The sequence below is a fragment of the Azolla caroliniana genome, unplaced genomic scaffold, assembly GCF_043228905.1.
Source record: "Azolla caroliniana isolate FFs.n. ecotype wild unplaced genomic scaffold, voAzoCaro1.0.p SCAF_13, whole genome shotgun sequence".
Classification (NCBI taxonomy): Eukaryota; Viridiplantae; Streptophyta; class Polypodiopsida; order Salviniales; family Salviniaceae; genus Azolla; species Azolla caroliniana.
In genome coordinates this window covers 12277635-12301300 of record NW_028230448.1, presented here as the reverse complement: position 1 = coordinate 12301300, position 23666 = coordinate 12277635, and the positions used below count along the sequence as shown (strand labels likewise).

Here is a 23666-nt window from a genome sequence, read left to right as displayed (position 1 = left end):
GATCAACAAAACCCTTGTTTATTATTGGAGTACAACATTTAGATGGTACAATTATACAAACCAGTCTCAAGAAATTCTAATTGTCAATTAACACCTAAATGTTCGACCAAAGCATATGAGCATAATGAAGTGTTGAGACACCATGCCTACTCTTTTTGCATTTAAGAACTAAATGATTTTTTCACAACACTCCCTAGATAAAATTATTGTTTGGCAAGTATCCAAAAGGGAAAATTATAGAGACATGCTTTGAATTCTTAGATTAGAAATAAAATATTTATTCATAAACGTCAAAAAGAACATTATTGTGATATCATGGTGCTTAAAAGCACTATAAAAATTTCTGAAGTGGTCTAATAGGACATGCAATAATATACAATCATAGAATTTTAGGCATGGCCTAATGAAAGCCCATATAGACTCCAACAATCTTTCAAATGTGTCTGAATGGTGAATGTTTAGACTACACTGTTATGGCTACCTAGTTAGTCCATGTTATATCTAGAGAGTCAAGAGACCTGATATCTCGCCGAGTTTTAAAATCATAGAAACCTAAGCATTGTCTAGTGAAATCCCACCGACTAAAACAATTTTTCGAATGCACCAGAATGGCAAACATGCAGACTACAACATGTCAAGAAAGTTGAGAGACCAATCGAGGAATAAGGGTAAATAACTGAAAAATACACTCAACTAAATCCCCGTGAAATTGTCTAGTGAAATCCCACCAACTAAAACAATCTTTCAATTGCACCAGAATGGCAAACATGCAGACTACACCATGTCAAGAAAGTTGAAAATCCCAAAGTTGAGAGACCAATCGAGGAATAAGGCTAAATAACTGAAAAATACACTCAACTAAATCCATGTGAAATTATCTAGTGAAATCCCACCGACTAAAACAATCTTTCGAATGCACCAGAATGGCAAACATGCAGGCTACACCATGTCAAGAAAATTGAGAGACCAATCAAGGAATAAGGCTAAATAACTGAAAAATACACTAAACTAAATCTATGTGAAATTGTCTAGTGAAATCCCACCGACTAAAACAATCTTTCGAATGCACCAGAATGGCAAACATGCAGGCTACACCACGTCAAGAAAGTTGAGAATCTCAAAGTTGAGAGACCAATCAAGGAATAAGGCTAAATAACTGAAAAATACACTAAACTAAATCTATGTGAAATTGTCTAGTGAAATCCCACCGACTAAAACAATCTTTCAAATGAACCAGAATGGCAAACATACAGACTACACCATGTCAAGAAAGTTAAGAGACCAAATCGACAAATAAGGCTAAATAACTGAAAAATACACTCAACTAAATCCATGTGAAATTGACTTCCAAATTGACCAGCATACTCATGGACATAAATCTTATTTGCTAGCTTGAAACAAAAGAAGTATAAACATTGTACAATGACTTCAAAAGTCAATAAAACAAAACATCACCTGCTAATACATCATGGAAGCATAATGTTACGCTTATAATGTTACAACTATATTGTATAAAATTTGAATATATACATATATACAATAACAGTGTTGTGGTTGTAAAGCTTGCAATTGGCAACATACAATGATTGTGGGTTCAAGACCCACGAAATAGGAAGCAAGATGTTGCAGTCATTTAAGATTTTCACATGCATTTTAGTTTTGAGAACATGCCACACTTTGCACCAAATAGTGGCTTTACAATTGACATTTGCTTCAACCACAATGTGTAAATGTATATATTGTATTTAGCTACCACACAGACAGCAATGTTCAGAAAACTATTTAAGGGGTGGAGAAGAACAAGATATCATAACAAACTCGTTCCAAACATCATAATTTAAATTTCGGTTCCCAACATCTTCTTTCCCATCCACCACAAACACAGATTGTTGTGTTTGATTCCCTCTTTATTATATACAAACAACCCAAAACCCAAGCATTCCGATTCCAACTCTTCATTTTTTTACAGTTCCACTTTCCGTCAATGATGCAAGGCACATAGCAAAATCAGTGAAATAGAATGTGACAAGACATGTACTATATATATAGATAAGCAAGCAACAGCAAACAAAATCACAAGACTCAGCTTTCCTTTATATCATATGAAGTTGTGTTCAGTCTTTTGATTCTTTGCTCGAGCTCTTCCATAACTACTACTTTCTGCTTTGACCGATGTTTGGCAATAGTGTGAGTTGTCATGGAACCCAGCTTTTCAAATGCAATCTGTCATAAGAAACATACCCACTTCAGCACAATCTAAATTTCGTTTCCCAACTCCAAAGGATTTTTCCAAAATTATTTGCACCTTTAAGAGGGCATCAGGGTCAAATAGATGGCGTGTTGCAGACTGGAAGACGCAAACAACCTCGTGCATTTGCTGAGCACCCAACAACTCCTCTTCTTTCATCTATAACATATAAAGTGATTAACTTCAGTCACATAACTCTGTAACAAAATGCTCTTTGATTAGATCCTCGATTAACTTCATCAAGCAGAAGAATTTAAAAGGTCAGCAGCAATGCAAGCCATACAAATATTGCAAATCACATGTACACCAAAGTACTGCGTGAACATTTAAACTCTAGATTTATACTCTGATGCAACCGACGCATGTTTTCAGTTAAATATGATGTATGAAAAAACCATCTGATCACGTAGAAGTTGTGCTCAAAATGACATGAAACAATAAAAAGGAATCCAAGCATGCAAAAGTAGAAAGAAATAAGAATGTTACTTTACAATATGACTCCTCCAAGTTGAAAAACAGAGACATAGAAAGAGATGTACCCGCACCTTAAAAAGCGCAAGTGCCACTCTAAATAAGACTTTTGCACCCTCATTAAAAAGGACATCCCACACTCGCATCGTTGTCTACGATCAACCATTCAGATACAATGCACAAAACTGTAAGTTGAGATTTGGACAGATACAATGCAACGCGTGAAAATGTTCTTTTCGTTTTTTACCTCTGATGGTAGACTCTTGGCAAACAGACATAGAAACCACTCAGTAATCACAAGGGAAACATCAAAGCCTATAAGCTCTAGATGAGCTGCCAGCCTGTTAAGATTAGGAAACCATGAGCAATCAAAATCAAATAAGAAAACAGCAATGGCAAGTAAACCATTCTTTTGTTCCAACTGTAAGGTTAGGAAACCACGTATGATAAAACCAAATCAATGTTGGTAAAAATGCTACACTACATTGTTTAGTTCTTCTACCTTGGGCATTTATTATTCAGTAGGTCCTTGAAAACCCTCTGCTCTACATGTGATCCAGAAAGGTTGTTCGTATAGCAATCCTCAAACAGCACATTCTCTATAAGCACAGCCAACATCCAGAATGCATCTTCTTCCTTCTTCATGACTAATAGAAGAAGTGCTGCAATAAAATTCATACCCTGTATGAAAAACAAAGAAAATTAGACTTGATGCATGTAGATTTTGAATCTATGAACAGCAGTCGTATTTCAAAAAGCAAAATGCTGTATCAAAAAAACTTACTGCTTACTTGACAATATCCAACATGTGAATCACGAAGAGAGTAGGCGACAAGGACTCTGCGAAGTGCTGCTTGGGCTTCAACTGAATCTAACCATGGATGAGACGGAAAAGTCCGCGCCAAATCCTATCAGATCCGCACAGTCATTAACTTACATTAATTGAGAATACATGCAAGAAAAAGTGATATTATCATAGCAAAATGCATAATCTTATATGGTTAAAAAATTTATACAAAAGAGCTAAAAAATACATCCTCCGAGACGTTACATGATCGAAGAACATATACAAAAGAAAAAATTGTTGCAGCAAAAAATGTATAATCTTATATGGTCAAAAAATGTATACAAAAGAGCTAAAAAATACATCCTCCGAGACGTTACATGATTGAAGAACATATACAAAAGAAAAAATTGTTGCAGTAAAAAATGTCTAACAATTACTTAATGCATTACAAAACAGGTGACAAATGCATCATCGAAGAACTCACATGATCAATTTGCCTCGTGGAAGCAGTGGAGATACTATGGGAAACCGAGCAAAGATCCGTGAAATAGCTATCTGGAGATGAAGACCTCTTTTTTGCAGCACCTGATACAGATAGCCATACTTTCGGCCGAAGGTTGGGTGGAATACCTTTCCTAATAAGCTTCTTGAGAAGCAAAGTATTGGTAACAGTAACAATGGAGACTGGGGATGGAATGATAAGCTTTCCAGTGTTATGAATAAGTGTTTGTGAATTCATAACTGGAACACCAGCGGAAGGTGTGAGTGAAGAAATCTCAGGTTGTAGATACCATCCCACGCCTTTGGAAGCTTCTAAACTCCACCATAGCCGACCTTGCTCTCTCACTCTCTCTTTCACCTCATTCAGTGTTTGTGCATCCTCCACAGTCCCTTCGACCGTGAAATCGTACAGATCCACCATTCGGACCGTCATGTTCTTCCTTGAGAGATTAGGAGGAAGGGGAGCAGATTCATTCCACGCCTCTTTCTTCTTCTTCTTCTTCTTCTTCTTCTTCTGATATTGATCATGATGATGATTCTGCTGTTTTGGAGGAGACATTCCTTCTTCTTCGTCTTCTTCATCATCATCATTTTCATCATCATCATCATCTTCTTCTTCTTCTTCTTTTTCTTCTTCCTGGTGAAGAAGATCCTCTGGAGGTGAGACAGGGATGCTGTGATACAGGTTTCTACTGCTTCTCATGCCTCCGACGATCTTCTTTATGCGGAGATCGGCCATACATGCATATACACATACAGGCAAGGAAATGAAAGCAAGAAGCTTTTTAGCGATGCTGCATAACCACAGCCTCTCTGTCTCTCAGACAGAGGCCTCCTTCTTTAGAAATCTTTATACACACCCTGCTTTCTTCTTCTCCTTCTTCCTCTTCTTCTTCTTCTTCTCTCTCTGTTTCTCTGTTACTCTGTTTGCTCTGTTTGCTCTGTTTGCTGTGTGTGTGTGTGTGTGTGTGTGTGTGTGTGTGTGTGTGTGTGTGTGTGTGTGTGTGTGTGTGTGTGTGTGTGGCTAACGCGCGCGTTGAGAATTGCCGAGAATTTAACGTCACTGTCAAGCAGAAAATTATTTTCACATTATTTTGTGTTAATTGATTTTATTTTATTTATTTATTTATTTATTTGGGGGGGGGGGGGTATTGATGGAGACAGTTTCCAGATATTTACACTCGAATACCCTCCTCCTCCCCCCCCCCCCCAAATATTTATACTCGAGGTGACACAAGAATGTTCATAATTAAACAAGGATATTCCACAAGTCATCATATTGCTTTACCAAGTCATAATGTTTTCTTCGAATTACAGAGTTTATATCTTCGATTACACGTACATTGTATCATATGGTGTAAGAGAAGTTTATACATGGAGTGTATTTTGAGCGACCATCTTATACTTTATTTATAATGTCTCAAACTTTATTATCATGAAGTTGCATGTTGCTAAAATACTAATGGCATTCATTTGATTTTATGTTTGACATGTGAGTAGTATCAACATTATACTGAAAGTGTGCCAAAAGAAAATATGATGTGCATAAATTGTTATCAAACCCTATATGTGTCCTCTTTCCCAAAACTCTTAAGAGTGCTTCCATGAGCATCCATATATTATTTCATGCATTATCTTGGATGCTCAAATATATTTAATAGTAGTACCTCTCAATTCGGGCTATATAAATATAATTTTATGTATATGTGATATTCTCCATTGTCAACATTATGGTTGAAGTCTCTATATAAATATGATCATCATTCTATAGGAACCTCGTGGCAAGTAGGTGTGTGAGTATTCTCCCTTCAATAACAAAAGAAGGTAGAGGTTTTCATGCCCATGTCAATGTCTACCTAATAGAATGTGATTCCAACTTCAAACATTTATGGAAACAAAGAATAAAGTATCCTTATGCCAATGGCCATATCAGTTTGAATTGCGCGTGCATGCCAATGTTAAGGGTTAAGCGAACTTACATGTGTATCAAGGACTTATACATTAAGATGCATTGTTTATGAAATACAATATACAAAACACTTATGAAAAGTAATGATCTAACGTCAGGATGAAATATTCGCACATTTTCATATATAACATATTATTTCAAAATTTGTATGTCACTAAACTTAAAAAGTAAGAACATTGTGTGATTATAATATATATATACACACCTTATTTTTTGAATGTCCACGAGACCGATTGCAATCTAATAAGAAACTAGCATGCGAATACTTGTGCATTTCGCATACTCCTTGTACCTCATAGGATATTCATAACGGAGGTCATGTACATTTATATTCTTTGCTTTTTTACATTTCCAAAGTAGAGTGTCGAAGGATAGACATATCTTGCATATGCATATATGTACAACTATTAAGTTTGTTTGGGGTACTTTTTTTTCCAAAAAACAAAACTCCTTTCATTATTATCAAATTTTACAGTTGAGAATGTTATATACAAATCCCAAAAGGGACTCGATAGTTCATCTTATGTGGAGGCCCACTGACTCAAGAAAGGGAGAGGATGACCATTGTTGGATGAAGGTTGATCATTGTCTTTCGGCTTCGTTAGATCTACACGTGATGCCATCATATTGGCTATTTAGTGTGGCTACAACGTCACTCCATTTCCCCTGTAATAACGTTGCCTGATGCACAACTTGTTTGGGGTACTTATGAAAATTATGGTAACTAATTATTGCCCATAAATGATTTATATTTGGGGCTCCTTGTCAAAAGATAGTTATATCCATGCAACTTGGGTGGTGTGGAATTTTGAGACGCATGCTACATATAATAAGGTCCTGGACTCACTAGCTTGAGGCCACCTATGATATGGATAATCCTCTCACTCTGATATTTCCTTTTGTATAACTTATGAGACATCCTAACAATTTACTTAGGATCACAACATTAGATAAATATACAAATATCAATGTGACTCAAAGACTTAGCGTGATATTAACAAGCTTTTGGTTTGCACGATCACTATGCAATGTATACATGATTTGAACAAATCAATGAGCAATGTTCCATAGATAAAGTTTATTATTTGACTCGCAACTATATATGTATACAAGGGGAAGAGAACAAAAGACATCGTAAAGGTACACATAGGATGCGCTAGTCTATGAAACACGTTTCTTAAACAACTAGATGAAGTTGACATATTTGGATTGCATTGACAATCTCATGTCCACATGGGTTTCATGAATAAAGTTCATAATGTTACCATGTAGATGTGACATTTAAGCAACCAATCTTCAATGTCATCATAATAGCCAATTAGATTGTTTGCATTCATATGAACTATTTACCATTATTATGTATTTAGATGCAATAAATTGAAGGCATAACTTTATGTTAAGTGAAATAGAGGATAAAATTAGAGCGTCTACTAATTTATGCTTAAGCAAAAGTATGTAATGTCCTTCACGTGAGGTTCCATGGCTACACATGTTCTAACAATCGGCTGAACCGTGAAACCGTGGCTTAACGGTTTAAACGGTTTGGTTTGGTTTGGGATGAACGGTTTAATTTTAACAGTTTGAAACTGTGGTTTAAAAGGTTTAATAGTTTGATGAATTTTAATTTTTAAAATTAAAAATAAATAATTTATTGTTATTATTTTAAAACAACCTTTTCATTTTTAAGCATAATTCTCACATTTTTGGAAAAATCTTTAAAATTTGAAATAATGAAAAAATTTAAATTTTGACCTAGGTTGAAAACTGAAACCACGGTTTAATGGTTAGGATTTTTACCTAACGGTTCGGTTTAAACAATTTAAGGTTCAGGTTTCAAAAATTTCAAATGGTTCAGTTTGGACACTCTCGAACCAAATCAAATTGTTGTCGATTGTTACATGCTTCACAAATCTCAAGTTAAGGTTCTACATATGCTTGTTTCAACAAAGACTTATGTTCATACTTGTTCAAATGCTCAAGGGGGGAATCCCACAATGAAATAATAACATGGATCCCTCCTTTGTGGCATTGGTAACTCAATGAAGAGGATCCCAACAGACTCAAGTTCCAGCATTTACTTGGTTCTCAAAAATCAATCCCAATGGAGTCAGTCCTTGGGGATCACTGATTGATGTCTAGGTTGCAATTAAGTTTATCTGAAGGAAAGGCTCCCAATTTAAGAATTTGGGTAGCATCAATTATTTCATTAAAGCTCATTTATCATTGCGTTATCTCTTGCACTTATCTAAGTTAGGTTTTATTACACAACCAAGATATTTAGATACATTCTTATCAAATGCACTAAGGGTGGCCATTGGCCAACTTAGGATATCATCTCCCGATAGAGTCCCTAGAGGAAAGGCTATGTAGGTTATGCCACATAGAGAGAGAGGATGAGTATCACTTCACATGCAAGTGCCTAACTTATGCCAAGATACGGGCGGAATACCAAGACATATTAGGACCCTCTCCCACCCTTTCCAAACTATTAGATACCCTGGATGTAAAGAGACTAGGTAGGTATATCTTAGAGCTAAAACAACATAGGGAGAATAAATTACAAAGTGTTAGCCATAACCCTTTTACTATTCATCAACTTGTAACTAGTGTAATTTTTCAAGAACAAGGGGAGACGATGAATATGGATACACTTATGCCTCTCCCTTGAGGAAGCTGAAATGCAAAGAACAACCAAACGCCCTCGAATGTTGAGCTTCAAAACAAGTCACCACGGAGTAGAAAAGATTAAGAAGATAAGGGAACGTGAGTTACATCAACTAGAAGCTATGGTTGGGGTACCTTTTACATTGGGACCATGGGCCACATCCACATTGAAACCCTTTGACCTCTCGTTTCTCTTTGAGAGACTTGGATGGAAATGAAATTAGACCTAATATAACATCATTTTCATTGTAAAACATGTTTGTTATTTTACTATAACTATTTAGCTTAAAACTCTATTTTTGTCTTATTTTTATTTTTATTTTTTACTTTCGATGAATGGGTAAATATCCCATTTTTTGTTGTAAACCATTTGTCTCATGGGCCAATTTTAGCCTTAGAAGACATTAATATATCTTTCTTTCTTTATCTCCCATGACATAAGTCCATCTCTCTTTGTACTTATTTTTTGGTAATGCCAAATGCTCCCTTTTCAGTTTAGAGGCCTTGTATAAATGTACTTTTGCTGCATTCTTTTCTTTCATTTAAATGTCACTTTGTTTAGAATATCTCTATCTATTCACTCCTTTTCATCTCCGCTTTCAACTTATCTTTCTATCTCTTTTCAAATAGAATCTACAAACTGCTCCTGGTTTATTTGAAGGGGTCTAAAAAGAAGAGAATGAGAGAAAAGTTCAGGAAGACATGCAAGTGGGTTGGACCTAGGAAGAAAAAATTGATATTTCTATCCCTCCCATGAAAGGCATTATACAAAGAAGATTGGCATGGATGCTACATAAAGATAACACACAAATCAAGAAACGGTTCAAACTAGTTTACCAATAATAATAACAAATCATGCACGCACGTGCACACACACGCTATAATTTATTTCCTTCTTAAGATTGACATTATGCTAATTGGTCTAATATAGAGTTCTAAATTGGTTTACTAGATTCATGACAACCAAATACCCTATTGAATGAATCATAAACAAGATTATTCAATTCCAATTTTCCAGCCCAAAAATTTAGGTTACAAAAACCAGTACAAAAAGTCACCCCATGATTATGCAGCGAATTTGCAATCAAAACTTTGTAGACCCACCAGGCCATGGGATGATCTTCTGTAAAGTTGAGAATTGTTCCTGCTGCCATTAACTGTTTCAAGGATGAAATGTAATGGAGTAGCATTGCTCAGCTATTGCGTCCATGCTTTCAAAGCATGACAACATATATCAATTTTCCATACAGTTTTTCAATCCATATGGGCATGAAGAATTCTGAAACAATGTTGTAAAATATTTACACTTGCAAGAAAATTTGATCTTTCCATTTGCCTCATTGTGAATTTAACAAGGGGTCAATACTGGGTCAGTAAGTTTTTTTAGCATTGATCAATAAGTCGTGTGAAAGCAAACTCAATGGCATCAGCTATTGCATAGATGCTTGTGTTCAAACCATGAAGTTTCTCTTTTTCAAGCCACCATCATATAAACTTTGAATACTGAAAAAAGATTGACACTGCCTGGAGACTTTCACCTGTCTGTTTGTCTCATTTTGAATTTGGAAAGTGGTCGAGTTTGGGTCTTGTTCGGGCCCTGCTAGGAACATAAAAATGAGTCAAAGGTATATCAAAATGTAAGAATTTCATCATGCCCATTCTAAAACAAACCTTCGGAACTTCTGGTGTTGACTCAGTTCGCTCCAATACAGTACCAGTGAATATCTGTAGCACAGATCCAGCCATGAATTAAAACTCTTTCATGCATTTAAATACGGTTGAAAATGTCAATCATGCAGTATCAGACCTTTTTAGCACTTGAGATTTCTCTTTTCTTTTGCATATCAGATATTTCTGTGACTTTGGAACTCTTTTCAGGGATTAAAGTTTCTATGCTCTTCTGGGAACCAGTTTGCATCAACTCAACCTGCTGCTTTCTATTAATTTCTTTTTGAGCTGACAAAGTTATGGCTTGACTCGTCTTTTCAGCAACATTGTCACTTGCTGAGGTAGGAGCATGTAGTATTAGATTAGGACAAAAATGAAAAAAGAAATAGCTCAACAATTATTGAACTTCAATAATTACTTTTCACTGTGTTGTTTTGCTTCCATTCCTCAAACTGCAAGGGAATAGTTTAGTCATTAGCAAAAAGCCACATGAATGACTATCAGGATGAGAGGCTGACATATAAGATATAGACCTTCAACAAGTCACCTGGACTCCGTAAATCTGGCCTTCCACACGTAAGGGACATTCCCAATACTTCACTGTTAAGTTTAGTTATATCTTTTGATTGATCAGAGATCTTTTTATTATCATGAAGATCTTTTATTTCCCTCCTACCACGATCTTTAGTTTCAGAAATGAACTCTTCAAATCTATCTTCATCCTCATTTTCCAATGCTTCTGCAGCAGCCTCTGCTGCTTCCAGTTCCTCCAAACGTGCCATCAGGAGTTCATGCTCTTTGTCTTCATCCTTTAAATCAACAATGTTCGTTTCCATCACATTTTCACTTAACACTGGCAATGATCTTTCACCATGCTTTTCTGGAGTTTTTAAGCCATATAAGATTTGAACATGTGTTATAAAATGTTCTAATTTCTATCAATATTGATCAAGCTGACCTAGGACTACAGGACTTGACTTTGCCATTGAGCCCGACTCCACAAACTCCTCTCTGATGTCTACAACACCAGCCTGTTGACATAAAAAATGTTCACAAAGACCAATCATTTTAGTATGACACCATGTTGCATGTTTAGTGAAAATTAATTTGGTTAAGAGTGAAGTAGCGATAATCTGATATATGGCTATCATAATTCCTGAAGCAAGTGATCAATACACTGAAGAAAACAAATTTCTAAGGAAAAATGTGAAAGGATCTTGAATAATCAAGCATGAATTATTCAAAGATGCCAGAGTTTTACATAGCTGAAAAGATAAATGAGGTTTTTATGCATTCCACATCATTTGCAACTTGCATTGTGCAGATAGGGGAAGTAATCATTTAGTTACGGTGGTAGGGGGAATTCATTTTATGTTAATGAATGGCCCATAAGTTACAGATATAAAAATAACTGTACTTGTAGCACACAACGAAACACCCTGTGATAAAACATGATTGAGAATATAATTCTCCCATATGAAATGCACGAATGGCACTTTTACTGACACAAACGAGAACCCTAAACCAGAGAAATATGATTATAGAATATCATTCTTAGGACATTCCTAAGAAAACTAGTAGAGATCAAGACATGAGGCTGTGGTAAATTCGTTGGTACCCTAAGGTACATGAAACATTCTTGACAAGATGATCATAATTTCCTATATTTTAACTTGGCAGAAGACTTGGTCACCATGAGATTATCTAATTGCATTTCTTAATCTATATTGCTGTTTTAAAGGGTATAAACCTTTGTCAATGGTTCAGTGCTGTGCTGCTCATGCTCTCCTTGACAATGGCAGCAAGATCGAGAATGAAATGTAGTTGGTTTTTTCCTCTTTTCTTCTCTTTTGTTACTGCACCTCTTCCATCTTTTGCCCATTTCTCTAGCCAGCTAATGGACCTTAGCTTGGAAGATTTATGATTGATAGAAAGAAGTCTCAAGCCTTGTCCATGTGGTTATTATTATGTTCACTAGGTTAATTATGTATTTCATAGAGTAACTATCCTACCAAACCTTTTATAGAACTTTGAGCCTTGATAAATCTACAGAGGTAGATTGGGATAAAGCATATTGTCCATGTCCATGTCATAACAGCATCAGAGTTATCAGTATAGCTGTCCAGAAATGCCCATCATCATTATCCAATCCTGTGGCAGCTTTCCTGCCTTAGGGGTAACACTCTTTGTGACCTCTGATGTTGATGGAACATTGGAGAAAGCGTAAGCCACCCCAAATGCAAACTAGCACATCAGATGTCCTCTCTCTTAATCTAAACAGCACATTATATGTAGAGAAACAATTTCAAGAATAATTTCATGGATTTCAATATATATGGAAGAAAATTGCACACTTACCATAAAAGACTATTATAAATCTGATTATTTCACTTCTCTTACAGCATCTTAACTATTAGGGACAAATTAAGTGAGTTTCAAGCCAAAAGACCAAAAAAAAATACAAACTAGCATACTCACAGAAGCTTCAGCAATGGTTTCACTAAAGAAACGAGACTCCATATCAAGATCTGCAAGCTGTGATTTGACAGCATCAATTCTAGAATTCAAAAGATTTCCTCGTCTGTCCAAAATTTCTACTGTTTGTTTAGCAGAGCACTCAGCATAATAGCTTTCACCCAAGAGGACCTGCATAAATGAAGCAAAAGTGATGCTCATCAACCTTTCAAGTTACTAAAACTGGGTACATGTAGGGTAAATCAGTACCAAAAATTCGTTTGTATGCACCAATCGGCCCGGAAAAAATGCCGATTTCCCAAAAGGAACCTGAAAACATGTCAAGATAGAAAGACTAATCATTTCTGTTTTCCTCGCGGACATCAATAATTTTAATAGAAAAATATCTTTGTTTGTGAAGGGCTTTCAGCAGTCACAAACTCCCATTGCATTTACAACTCACAGCAAAATAGATTTCCTCGTTAACATTACAAATCACCAGAAACATGAGAGGGAGGGCAGGAAAATTATGTTTTGATACGATAAATGGGAAGAATGCCCTCAAAATAATTTCTGTTTACTTGGTGTTTGTATGCTAAGTTAGTGTGTTAAAAGAGTTTCAATATCCATGTCATGCAGTCACTGGCCACAATATTTGTTATTCCCCATCACACATCAATTCCAAATTCCACACTATCAAATCAATGCATCCACAAGAAGCACCCACAAATTAGTACAATTAACCTCTGATATGTAGAAACTGAAATAGTCAAATGCCAGTGCCTTTTGTTAAATCACATGTTGGCTACATCCCAAATCACAGAGGTAGAGTATATAGGTTATCAATTTGATTCATTGGTTACTGTACTACCCAAATGTCTTAATTCGCATATACTGTTGTGTAGGAGCGAGCTGTTTACTAACCATTATGCTATGCGATACTTTATTTGGAAGATTCTCAACAAGCTTTATGAGCTCCTCATTCTCGTGAGCAAAACCTTGAAGAGTGCGAAGAGTGTGTTTCTGAGAATCAATAGCAGTCTTAACATGAAGGGAGGCCCTCTCTGTATCATCTGTGGAGAAAATATCTGCCAAACGCCTGACTTCACCTTTGACAGGCTCCTCCATGACTGCAATCATTGAATGACATGATTACATGTAGCTACAATCATGCACATATATGAATGAATAAGCCAAATAAACTGCAAAACAAATATCCATACACCTAAAAACACTTGAACCTGAACCAGGTTTGAGGGTATGACAAGCTGAATTTGGAATGCAAAGATTACAGGAATCACCTTACGAAGACGGGTGTCTGTGTCTGTTTTAATCCATCATATTTAGGGTTTTTTGTGGTTATATAGCTTATAATACATAGTTTAACACATTATTTTATGAGTATGTATCTGTTATAATTAGCTTAGTATAAAATTTGCAATTACATACCATGTTGTTTGTCTCTACTATTTGTTTGTGAAGTTTGTTTCAACTTATTGACATTTGACATTGGATTAAAAAGACGGTCCCTAATTAAACCTTAATTGAGGTTAGTTAGATGGATAGGCCACCATTACCACACGCATGCACGGTCTTTTGCCGTCCAACGAATCTATGGTCCAATTGCATTGCGTGTACACACACATTCATGGCCGCGCCTCATTTCGATTTCTCTGACTCTACATGTTTCTCATCTCGTGCAAAACCATAAGATAGATAATACATGAAAGAATTGACGTCTCAAGTGTGTGGTATGCATGATCTCACTAACATCAAGGCCATGTGTTTTGTTTGCACAATGTCCTTTTTATATATCCCTTGCTTATACGATCTCTATCTATTCACAACATTAATCCTTATTCTTTATTCTTCAAATATATATATATATATATGAATGCAAAAACTTGGTTTTGTGGTGTAACGGGGGTAAACGTTATGCTTTGTAATCCCCGAGTCGTAATGGGATCCATGTTTTGAACATAAAGTACCAATGGTGTGTTCACTATGTGAAATCTTGCATTTGTACATTTATTAAGATCATGCACATTGATAACTTCTCTTAAAATCATGACCTTTGCAAGGTGCTCCCTAAAAAAAAAAGTGAGAGTTGAGAAAACCAACACCATAGCTTGAATAATAAATGGCATTTCAACCACATGGAATCACCATAAAGAGACTTCACAACATGCTAGTATGGGTTACATATAGAGACATTTTTATATGTACATCACAATTTATTTCACTTTTTTACTTAAATATACCTAGCCTTTTCCATATATTAGCGCACTCTCTCCGACTTCTCATGCATGAAGTGGGTGGGAGGGAAGGTGGTGAATTGATACGAGCACAGTGTTGTTCAACTTACATTGATCAATCACAACTATTTTACATTGCTTTCTGGCATCTCTCTCTAATGCGCCACATAATAAACAATGCACTATGTTATGAAGAGAACATGCATAATTCAGTATCTCGAGTTGAGACCGACAATAACTTGTCCAAGGTTGGGCAATGTGGATTGCAACGATCGTATGATCATGTCCAAAGCGATAACCATCATCGAGAAGGGGTGTGTAGTGTAGCCTCCCGAGTCCACGAAGGAGTTAAAAATCTTCGACCCACCACTTTGTGAGGTCGTGGCACGAAACAAACAGGTGGTGATCAGATGATGATCCATGACAGACGGGGTCGGTCTCTTACAGGTGGGTAACAAAGCTACGAGAGGTGGGTTGTACCGGATAGGTCACGAGCTGGGCAGGTCATATAGTGGATGAACACGAGCACGAGCACGAACACGAACATGCGGACACGAACCCGAACGTTGGATCGACCGACCGAGAAGTTTCCGGAAACACACGGAGATGAGATCCTTCGCCATCACCAACATATGAGTTCTTATGCAGAGCTATTATTATTTATTTATTTAAAAGAAGAAGAAGAAGAAGATGCTAGCTTCAATGGAAAGCTCCATGGCTCACACAGCAGCAACAGGAGGGGTCTCCCCATTCCCAGCCACCGAAGGACCGCCATCGTTTCTTCTTCTTCGCAGACAGGTGCAATCCGATTATCCTCTCCCCTGCCTGAAGCTACCTAACACCATCGCCTCCTCCCCGACACCACAGAATGCTCGGAGCCCTCATGACCCCGAACATGCCCTCAGAGCTTTAGAATCAGACTCCCATCTCCGGCCCTCCGTGCAAGAATTCATCTCTTTGCTGAGTAAATGCAGAGATAAACGAGGGTATGTTCCGCGCTTGTATTCTTGCATACAGAAAAATGGTCTGGAAAACCAGGTTTCCATTGGCAATGGTCTAATCCCTTTGTTGGCTGAATCTGGAAACGTTAACGAAGCTCAGAAAATATTTGATAAGCTAGACTATCGCAATGAAGCTTCTTGGACTTCGCTTATCTCAGGGTATATTAGGTGTGGTAAACCTCAGAGAGCTATAGCCCTGTACCATGCCATGAAAGAAGATAAATTTGTATCTCCTGACGGATTTATCTTTGTTGCTATTCTCAAGGCATGCACTAACACAAGAGATGTACAATGTGGTCATTCTATTCATGCCGAGGTTGTAAAACTCGGATTTCTAGATATAGATCTATTTGTTGGTAATACTTTGGTCCACATGTATGCCAAGCTCGGCTTAATTTCGACAGCTCAAGATGTCTTTTTGAGGCTTCCGATACGAGATTCTGTTTCATGGAATGCAATGATCTCAGGGTATGCTGAACATGGATATGGTGAAGACGCTTTACGTTGTTTTGATCAGATGAAAATACAAGGTTTCTCACCTACGGCTGCTACTTATGTTTGCACCTTGAGAGCTTGTGGTGCCATTAAAGCTGCAGAGAGAGGCGAAGAAATACATGGAGAAATTGAAAAGAACAAGATGTATCAGAAAGAACTCTCCATTAATAATGCATTGGTTGGTATGTATGCGAAATGTGGTTTGTTAGCAAAAGCAAAGGAAGAATTTGATGGACTTCTGCACCGAGACTTGGTAGCTTGGACTGCCCTAATCTCGGGATATGTAGAAGATGGGAATGGAAATGAAGCTTTGAAATGCTTCAAAGAGATGCAAGAGGAGCAAGTTTTTCCGGACAATGTCACGTTTCTTTGTATTGTGAAAGCTTGCGGTAGTATTAGTGATGTGAAGCAGGGACAAGAAGTTCACATTATTATTTCAAAGAGAGGTTTAATAGAAGGAGATCTTGTTATTGGAAATGCGCTAGTTGATATGTATGCAAAGTGTGGTTTTCTTTCAGAAATGCAAGCAGTGTTCAACAATCTTTTTGCTCGAGACATAGTTTCCTGGAATGCATTACTTTCCGGATATGTGGAATATGGATATAGCAATGAAGCACTAGTGCATTTTAAACAGATGCAGACACAGGGTTTCTCTCCGGATGCCACAACACTAGCCTGCATTTTGAAGGCTTGCAGCAGCATAAAGCTCACTGAAAAATGTCAAGAACTACATATTGATATAATAAGAAAAGGATTTTTTGAGGATGACCTTCTTATTGGAAATGCAGTAGTTGATGCATATGGAAAATGTGGCTTATTTGCAGAAGCAAAGGAAGTGTTTAATAGAATGCCAAATAGAGATGTGGTCTCCTGGAATGTATTAATTTGGGCATATGTTGAATTAGGTGATAATGCAGAAGTCTTCGAGTATTATGAACAAATGCAAATCGAGCATCTGTCCCCGGATGTCATAACATATAGTATTATTCTTAGAGCTTGTGGCAATATAGGATGCTCAGAAAAAGGCAAGGTATTACATGTTGAGATTGCTAAAAAAGGATTATTGGATAAAGAACTTGTCGGCAAAACATTAGTTGAAATGTATGTCAAATGTGGCTCTATTGCAGAAGCACAAGAAGTTTTTGAGAGACTTCCATTGCGTGATATTGTATCATGGACTTCACTGATTACTGGGTATGCACAGCTTGGGGATTGTAGATCTGTTTGTCATACCTTTGATAGAATGATTATGGATGGTGTGGTGCCAAACTTGATCACCTTCTTTTCTGTTCTCAATGTCTGCAGCCATTCAGGTCTCATAGATACAGGGGAAAGTTATTTTGCGGATATGCTAAGAAATTATAACATCTTGCCTACTCTAGAGCATTATACTTGTATGATTGATCTATATAGTCGTGCAGGCCAAATTGATAATGCAATAGCAATGACTAATAAGATGCCATTTTCTCCTGATCTTGCAGTGTGGCATATTGTCCTTGGTGCCTGCCAAAAGTGGGGCAATCTAGAGGTTGGAACACTTGCTTTTGAATGTGCAGTCCAACTGAGAGAAGAAGACCAAATAGCATATATTTGTCTGTCTAACATTTATGCTTTTGCTAATGTACGAGAGGTTCAAAAAAGCTAGAGACTATGCCAATGCAAAACATTCATGGACAGGAGGCTAGGTAATCATTTTGAGATCTTGCATTTGGGGTATTTCAGTGGAACCAAGGTCCTCAACTAAAGTGTGGGCATGAAACATTGCACCCTTGCAACATGCTCTAGAGAGTCGATTGGGCCATTGTTGGCATATAAAATGTGTAGTCCAGTTGGTTGTATGACATATCAAAACTTATTCCTAGGACACCCAAGGCCATGAGTTTGATACATAAGTACAATGCAAAGTTAGAAAAGAATGTACTATGCTGTCAAAAGGAGGTATTGAATGATTGAAACATTTTAATAGAAAATTATTGTGTGGCAGGCGATCATCTTGAAAAACAGATAATAGTACCATGTGAAAAATAAAAAAGAGGAAGTAGCAGGTGGGTGCTTCTAAAATAAAGCAAAGTAGAAGAAAGAGGAAGAACCTTATAGAAGTCAAAGGTCTAGCTCTAGTAGATACAAGACCCTACCGGGTGCTTCTAAAGTGAAAGAAATGGAAAGAGAAGAATTGAATCAGTAAGGTAGGATATTAATCGTAAAAGATAACATGAATAATTTCCAATATTAAAGTTTACCTTGTTTTTTGTGTTTTAGGCAAGAGCTCTACTTACTTTACTGATTTCTTTTGATGTACTAAGAGCTAACAGAGCTCCTTGCATAAGGTTCAACTCCTCATCAGTGCATGTTAGCTTCAGCAACGAGCAGGGATGAGCACGGTCTTGGTTCGTAGTTTAACTTCCCGGTTGGCTGGCAAATCGTCTCTGTGGTTCATTGTTTCATGCCGCATCACAGCAAACAGAAAAAATGGATTGATATACGCGGGCACAGCCAACAGCTGAACCTAATCATCAGGGTTTACTAATGGCTTGTAGTCTAGCTTCACTGTAGTCTGTTAGCTGCCGCTTTACGTTTGTCTCGCAGCTCCACCAAAGGTGCGCAGCATGGCTGCAGTCCGGCTGGCTGCTTTTTGTGTTCGTAATTCTGATAGTTGGTGTAACAGATTCTTCTCGAATTTCATAATTCTTCACGCTCTGTCCGCAGTTCAGCTCTACACCTCATCTTCCTGGAAGTGGCTTCTGCTATGTGCAGCTGTTTTTTTTGTAGTAACAGGTCATCTGCTGCTTCTGGCGGCTTCTGGTATACCCTCTGTTGGCTGCATTCATATCCCCTCGTTTGTCCTTTTCTTTTCTTTTGCTCGTCTTTGGTTTCTAGGTCTGGCGCATTTTTGTTGCTGGATGCATCCCTGCCTGCTTGCTGTTGTCAGCTTTCTGCCGGCCGGTTCTAGCATATTTTCTAACTGGCTGCAACTTTCAAGCAAGGTCTGGTGTATCTCTTCTCTGCGGCCGGCACGGCGGAAGAAGCGGGCACGCACCCCTTGGTATCTCTGGGTCTGGCACATCTTCTCCATGTGTGATTGCTGCTTAGCTGCCGGCTAATGAACTCACAGTCAATGCGCAGCCGCGTGCAGTGGTATAATAAGGACGCGAACCCCAGCGAATCAGCAAGAAGGGCCACAACTCTTCCTCGGGAAATGAAAGAAGCCTCAGTGCAGCACCACCACCACCTTTGGCCCGGGACCACCATCGTCGGCCTCGATGGAACCACCATTATCTTCGGCCCCAATGATGGTCTATCCGTAGCGGGCTTCTGATCAGTTCGCGCTAGAAATGAAATCCTGCCTGAGAAATTCAAGATTCTCTTCGCTGATTCTTGGGTTTCAGGATACGAAGCATAGCCTCGACAAAAAACCATGCTAGGCTTTGATTTTGTCAATTCGAACTTGTGTACAATGTTGTAGTTCCGACAATGCTGCAATAGCGTTCTCCGCTCCTATTGCCATTTCCGTCTCTGTATTCGTAATATACCCTGCTTGCTAGCTTGCTGCCAAAAAGCTATCGACTTGAAGGGGTCCCTGCCAACGCTAGGCCATGTAGTTAATCTGTGTTTGCGGTCCACTAATGCACGAACCGCTGGATACAAGTACTTCAATGGGAGAATGACATCCTCATCTCCAATGCACTCTTTGCTCCTCTTTCTATCATCATCATATATTGATGTTGTCTTTTGGTGGATGCGTTTGAAGGTATCACTTGGCGCCTACTCTAGTTTGTATTTTGAGTAAGGCTGATCATACTCTCAAAGAGATGTGTGGTTATAGCTTGGTCAAATTTGGAAACTAGTTATCATCAATTTGATGGATGGATTGTATTATCCCCAAGGGACATAATGCCCCACGATCTTTGCCTCGTGGATATTGTTTCATTGATGTATGCTCTTGATGAATGTATTCTATTGTCCAGTTACAAAGACAAGTTGGTCAATTGTATTTTGAATGGAGACGTCAAGTGATGCACATATAACGTAGGTGAGGATTTGTCACTAATATTTATAAAACATAAGTGAAGGGTATATTCACTAATGTTGGAAAGGAGCTCATGTGATTGGATAGAAGGAATGATAGGTGCATGCACTATCATGAGCTTCACGACCAATGAATGGAGAGTCTTTTAGAAAAGCACATCTACTCAAGGGGCCTAGGGAGATGTATAAATATGAGGCTCAAGCACATTATGTCCGATCGTTAAAGTCTTCAGCATCGGTGGTGCGGGCTAGGCTTTCATTGCAACAATCATGCTATTATTTTAAGGTACTAGTCATCCTAATATTTGTCAATATGGGATGTCGGTGGTAGATTGGCTATGTTTTAATCATAAGCTTGGGGGTGGTTAGGAAGAATAGGTTCTTCTATCCAATCTATTCACTTATCTTTTGTTTTAATTTGGTCTATTGATTAGTAATAGACTCTTAACAATATTTGTGGCTTATTCAGACAAAATAAACACATTATAACCTTATAAGTGCACTCGCATAGTTGAGCCCACCATCTGTATTGTCTCACTTCATGTACGTGAGATGAAAATTGAAAATTGATCCAAACTAAAAATTATCACTGTTAAACGTTGCAAGTTAAAGGTGTGTTGAAGATAGCTTCTTCCCGTATGAGTGTTATGAACATATACCAAAACTCCAAACTTGTAACAGAGACTTGAACCCATGACCTCTTCAAGGAGGATGTGTAACCTCAACCACTAGGATAAATTATATTATATATGGTATTATTATCAAACTTTCATTACATTATTTGGGAATATAATAATATGTCACCACCTTGCATAGACTAACACATGATCACCAAGTGGCATGTTTCCATTAATGAAAAGTGGCATGTTGGAATGAATGCTAAGTGGCAATCGTGTGTGTCTACGAGGTGGTAAGTATGCATATGTCCAAACCATGCTATATAAGCATGTATTCGAGTATTGATGAACCTTTATGGTTCAACACCAATCTTCGATATATTCTTGTAACCCTTATTCTCATTGTTAATACATTGTCAATTTCTTATGATTTCTCTCTCATTTTCCCGTTCACATTCTCTTCTTCACTTTAAACTTGTCCTTGGCTACGACCTTGACAATGAGGTCCTTATCATGCCCAAACCACTCGAATATTGCAACTTACGAGCACGATATTAAAGTTTTGCAAAAGTTTGACACTAATGTTATCTCCATTTGTTAAGGTTGTAATTAGTGGAAAGAAATTGACATATGTGGAGGCAATACACGCAGATGAGGGCCACAAGGATGATTATAATTGGGACCATTTATGGGGGGTGCAAATACCTTGTTGTATAATATTGTGGAGGGCTTTATGATGTCATATCTCATTCCTCTAAACATCGAAGTGCATTGTTGGATAAAGTCATAGTGTTCTTTGTTTCACAATTGGGTCAAGGAATGTAATGGCCCCTTGTAGTGGACGATCACACTTTGTTGAAACAAGAGTGCCCTGTTTGGGTGATAGTGGATTGTAAGTTTGCATTTTTATGGCCCCTTTTACTAGAGTTAATGAGGAAAATGAGTAAAGTGTTGGCATTTCCACATGGAAAATGCTACAAATAAGAGCAGATTTTGTGTTATGGGATACAAGTCATAAGAGGCTAGGATGGGTGTGTATGAACACACCTAGTATGAAAATAATTTGTTTTAAATTGAAGTGGGAGGCATTTGTAGGTCGTTGCTTTGGATGTGGTGAATGGGGCCACTTTATGGCGAAATACCAACATCATTGTCATTTGATTATAGAGATTCCTAATGAAAGGAATGGTAAGGAAGGAGCTGGGAGAGATGTTGTGTCGAATATTCTGGTTGTTACGAAGGAACATCATCTAGAAGATATGGCAAAGATGCCCAACTTCAAAGTTTGGGCCTAAGAATAAGGGACATCAATATATAGATTTACTAGATCAAAGTGAAGTTCTTATGGATAAGGACAAATAAATTAATTGAAAGGCCGAGTATCGATGTTATTGTTGATAAAGATTGGCATTGTGTGAAAGGCAAGTCAAAGGGGAAATGAATGAATATGTAACGTAATAATTTGTCCACTACTCATGATATTACTTGGCAAGCTAGTTCAAGAACAAGGGAGGGGCCTCAAAAAGCTCATTGGAATAATAATTTAAAGATAAGGGATCACCCCTTCAATCTCAATTTGACTCATTTGAACATCATGTAAATCTTTTGAATCCTCGAGGTTTTCCTTAGATTGGAGGACCTAAACAAAATGTTTTTCTAGATAACCCTAAGGATGTGATGTATGAAAACCCATATGCAACATTGGAACATGCTTTGACTAATTTCATGGCATTGGTTGCTTTGACGGATCAAGTGCACCCATAACATCATTGATTGAATAAAAGTGCTAACATGCAATGCGAGAGGGACATGTTTTCCTCATAAGAAGTATATATTATGGGAACTTTATTAAGTAGAGAATGAGTATAAGTGGCTCGAGTTATACGGATCCACAATTCATCTATGTACATATTCATCATTCTATGCTTGACATCGTACTAATCATTATTCAAGTGTGGTATTAATCGTGCAAGATAAATATTATTCTTAAGTTGTGTATAATTATTCGTATGGTCAGTTTTTGTTATAGAGATCACTTATTTTGGTGAGGTTGTATAGTTGGTATGATTTATGCCCCTAACCAAACTACTCAAAGTACTACATTGTGGGGCCCACTTCTTAAGACCCTATCTGTGGACTACCCAAGATTACTTATGCGTGATTTTAACATGTGTGTTGATGCATCTCAATCTACGCCACAACATTCGATCATGGATAATCCTAAACAAATTGTTTTAAGTTTCATTGGTTGTAAGTTAGATGTAGGACATGGTTGCATGGGAATGATTTGAGCAATTTTACCTTCCAATCTCACATCATAGATAGACATGAAGTCAAATAAATAGAATATATGTTGATTCTTTTTTACCAATATGAAAGTTCTAGGAGTTTTAGGGGTGTTTAGAGCATTTCCTTATTTGTTTGGAGCAATTCAATTTACATGCATAAATTCATACTTGGATTGCCTTCATTACACTTTAATTCTTCTCTTTTGCTTCAACTTCACGTTG

At 37.4% G+C, this 23666-nt stretch overlaps 3 protein-coding genes across 3 annotated transcripts; 1 reads left to right on the top strand and 2 right to left on the bottom strand.

The window, feature by feature from the left end:
- Nucleotides 1-1790: 1790 nt before the first annotated feature.
- On the bottom strand, nucleotides 1791-4837 carry LOC147856140 (uncharacterized). Its single transcript, XM_087329636.1, has 7 exons — nucleotides 3991-4837; nucleotides 3511-3627; nucleotides 3222-3400; nucleotides 2967-3060; nucleotides 2794-2871; nucleotides 2306-2407; nucleotides 1791-2223 (listed from the first exon to the last, which is right to left on the bottom strand). The coding sequence occupies exons 1-7, from the start codon at nucleotides 4744-4746 to the stop codon at nucleotides 2083-2085; spliced, it is 1467 nt and encodes a 488-aa protein (XP_087185762.1). The 5' UTR covers nucleotides 4747-4837; the 3' UTR covers nucleotides 1791-2082.
- A 5169-nt stretch (nucleotides 4838-10006) lies between these two features.
- On the bottom strand, nucleotides 10007-14094 carry LOC147856139 (Prefoldin chaperone subunit family protein). The gene is made up of 10 exons (XM_087329920.1): nucleotides 13986-14094; nucleotides 13687-13892; nucleotides 13033-13092; nucleotides 12787-12954; nucleotides 11267-11339; nucleotides 10842-11188; nucleotides 10727-10760; nucleotides 10448-10644; nucleotides 10312-10365; nucleotides 10007-10237 (listed from the first exon to the last, which is right to left on the bottom strand). The coding sequence occupies exons 2-10, from the start codon at nucleotides 13888-13890 to the stop codon at nucleotides 10175-10177; spliced, it is 1200 nt and encodes a 399-aa protein (XP_087186046.1). The 5' UTR covers nucleotides 13891-13892; nucleotides 13986-14094; the 3' UTR covers nucleotides 10007-10174.
- Nucleotides 14095-15731: 1637 nt separating this feature from the next.
- LOC147856138 (putative pentatricopeptide repeat-containing protein At3g01580) lies at nucleotides 15732-18573 on the top strand. The gene has a single exon (XM_087329102.1). The coding sequence runs from the start codon at nucleotides 15732-15734 to the stop codon at nucleotides 18156-18158; it is 2427 nt and encodes an 808-aa protein (XP_087185228.1). The 3' UTR covers nucleotides 18159-18573.
- Nucleotides 18574-23666: the final 5093 nt, after the last annotated feature.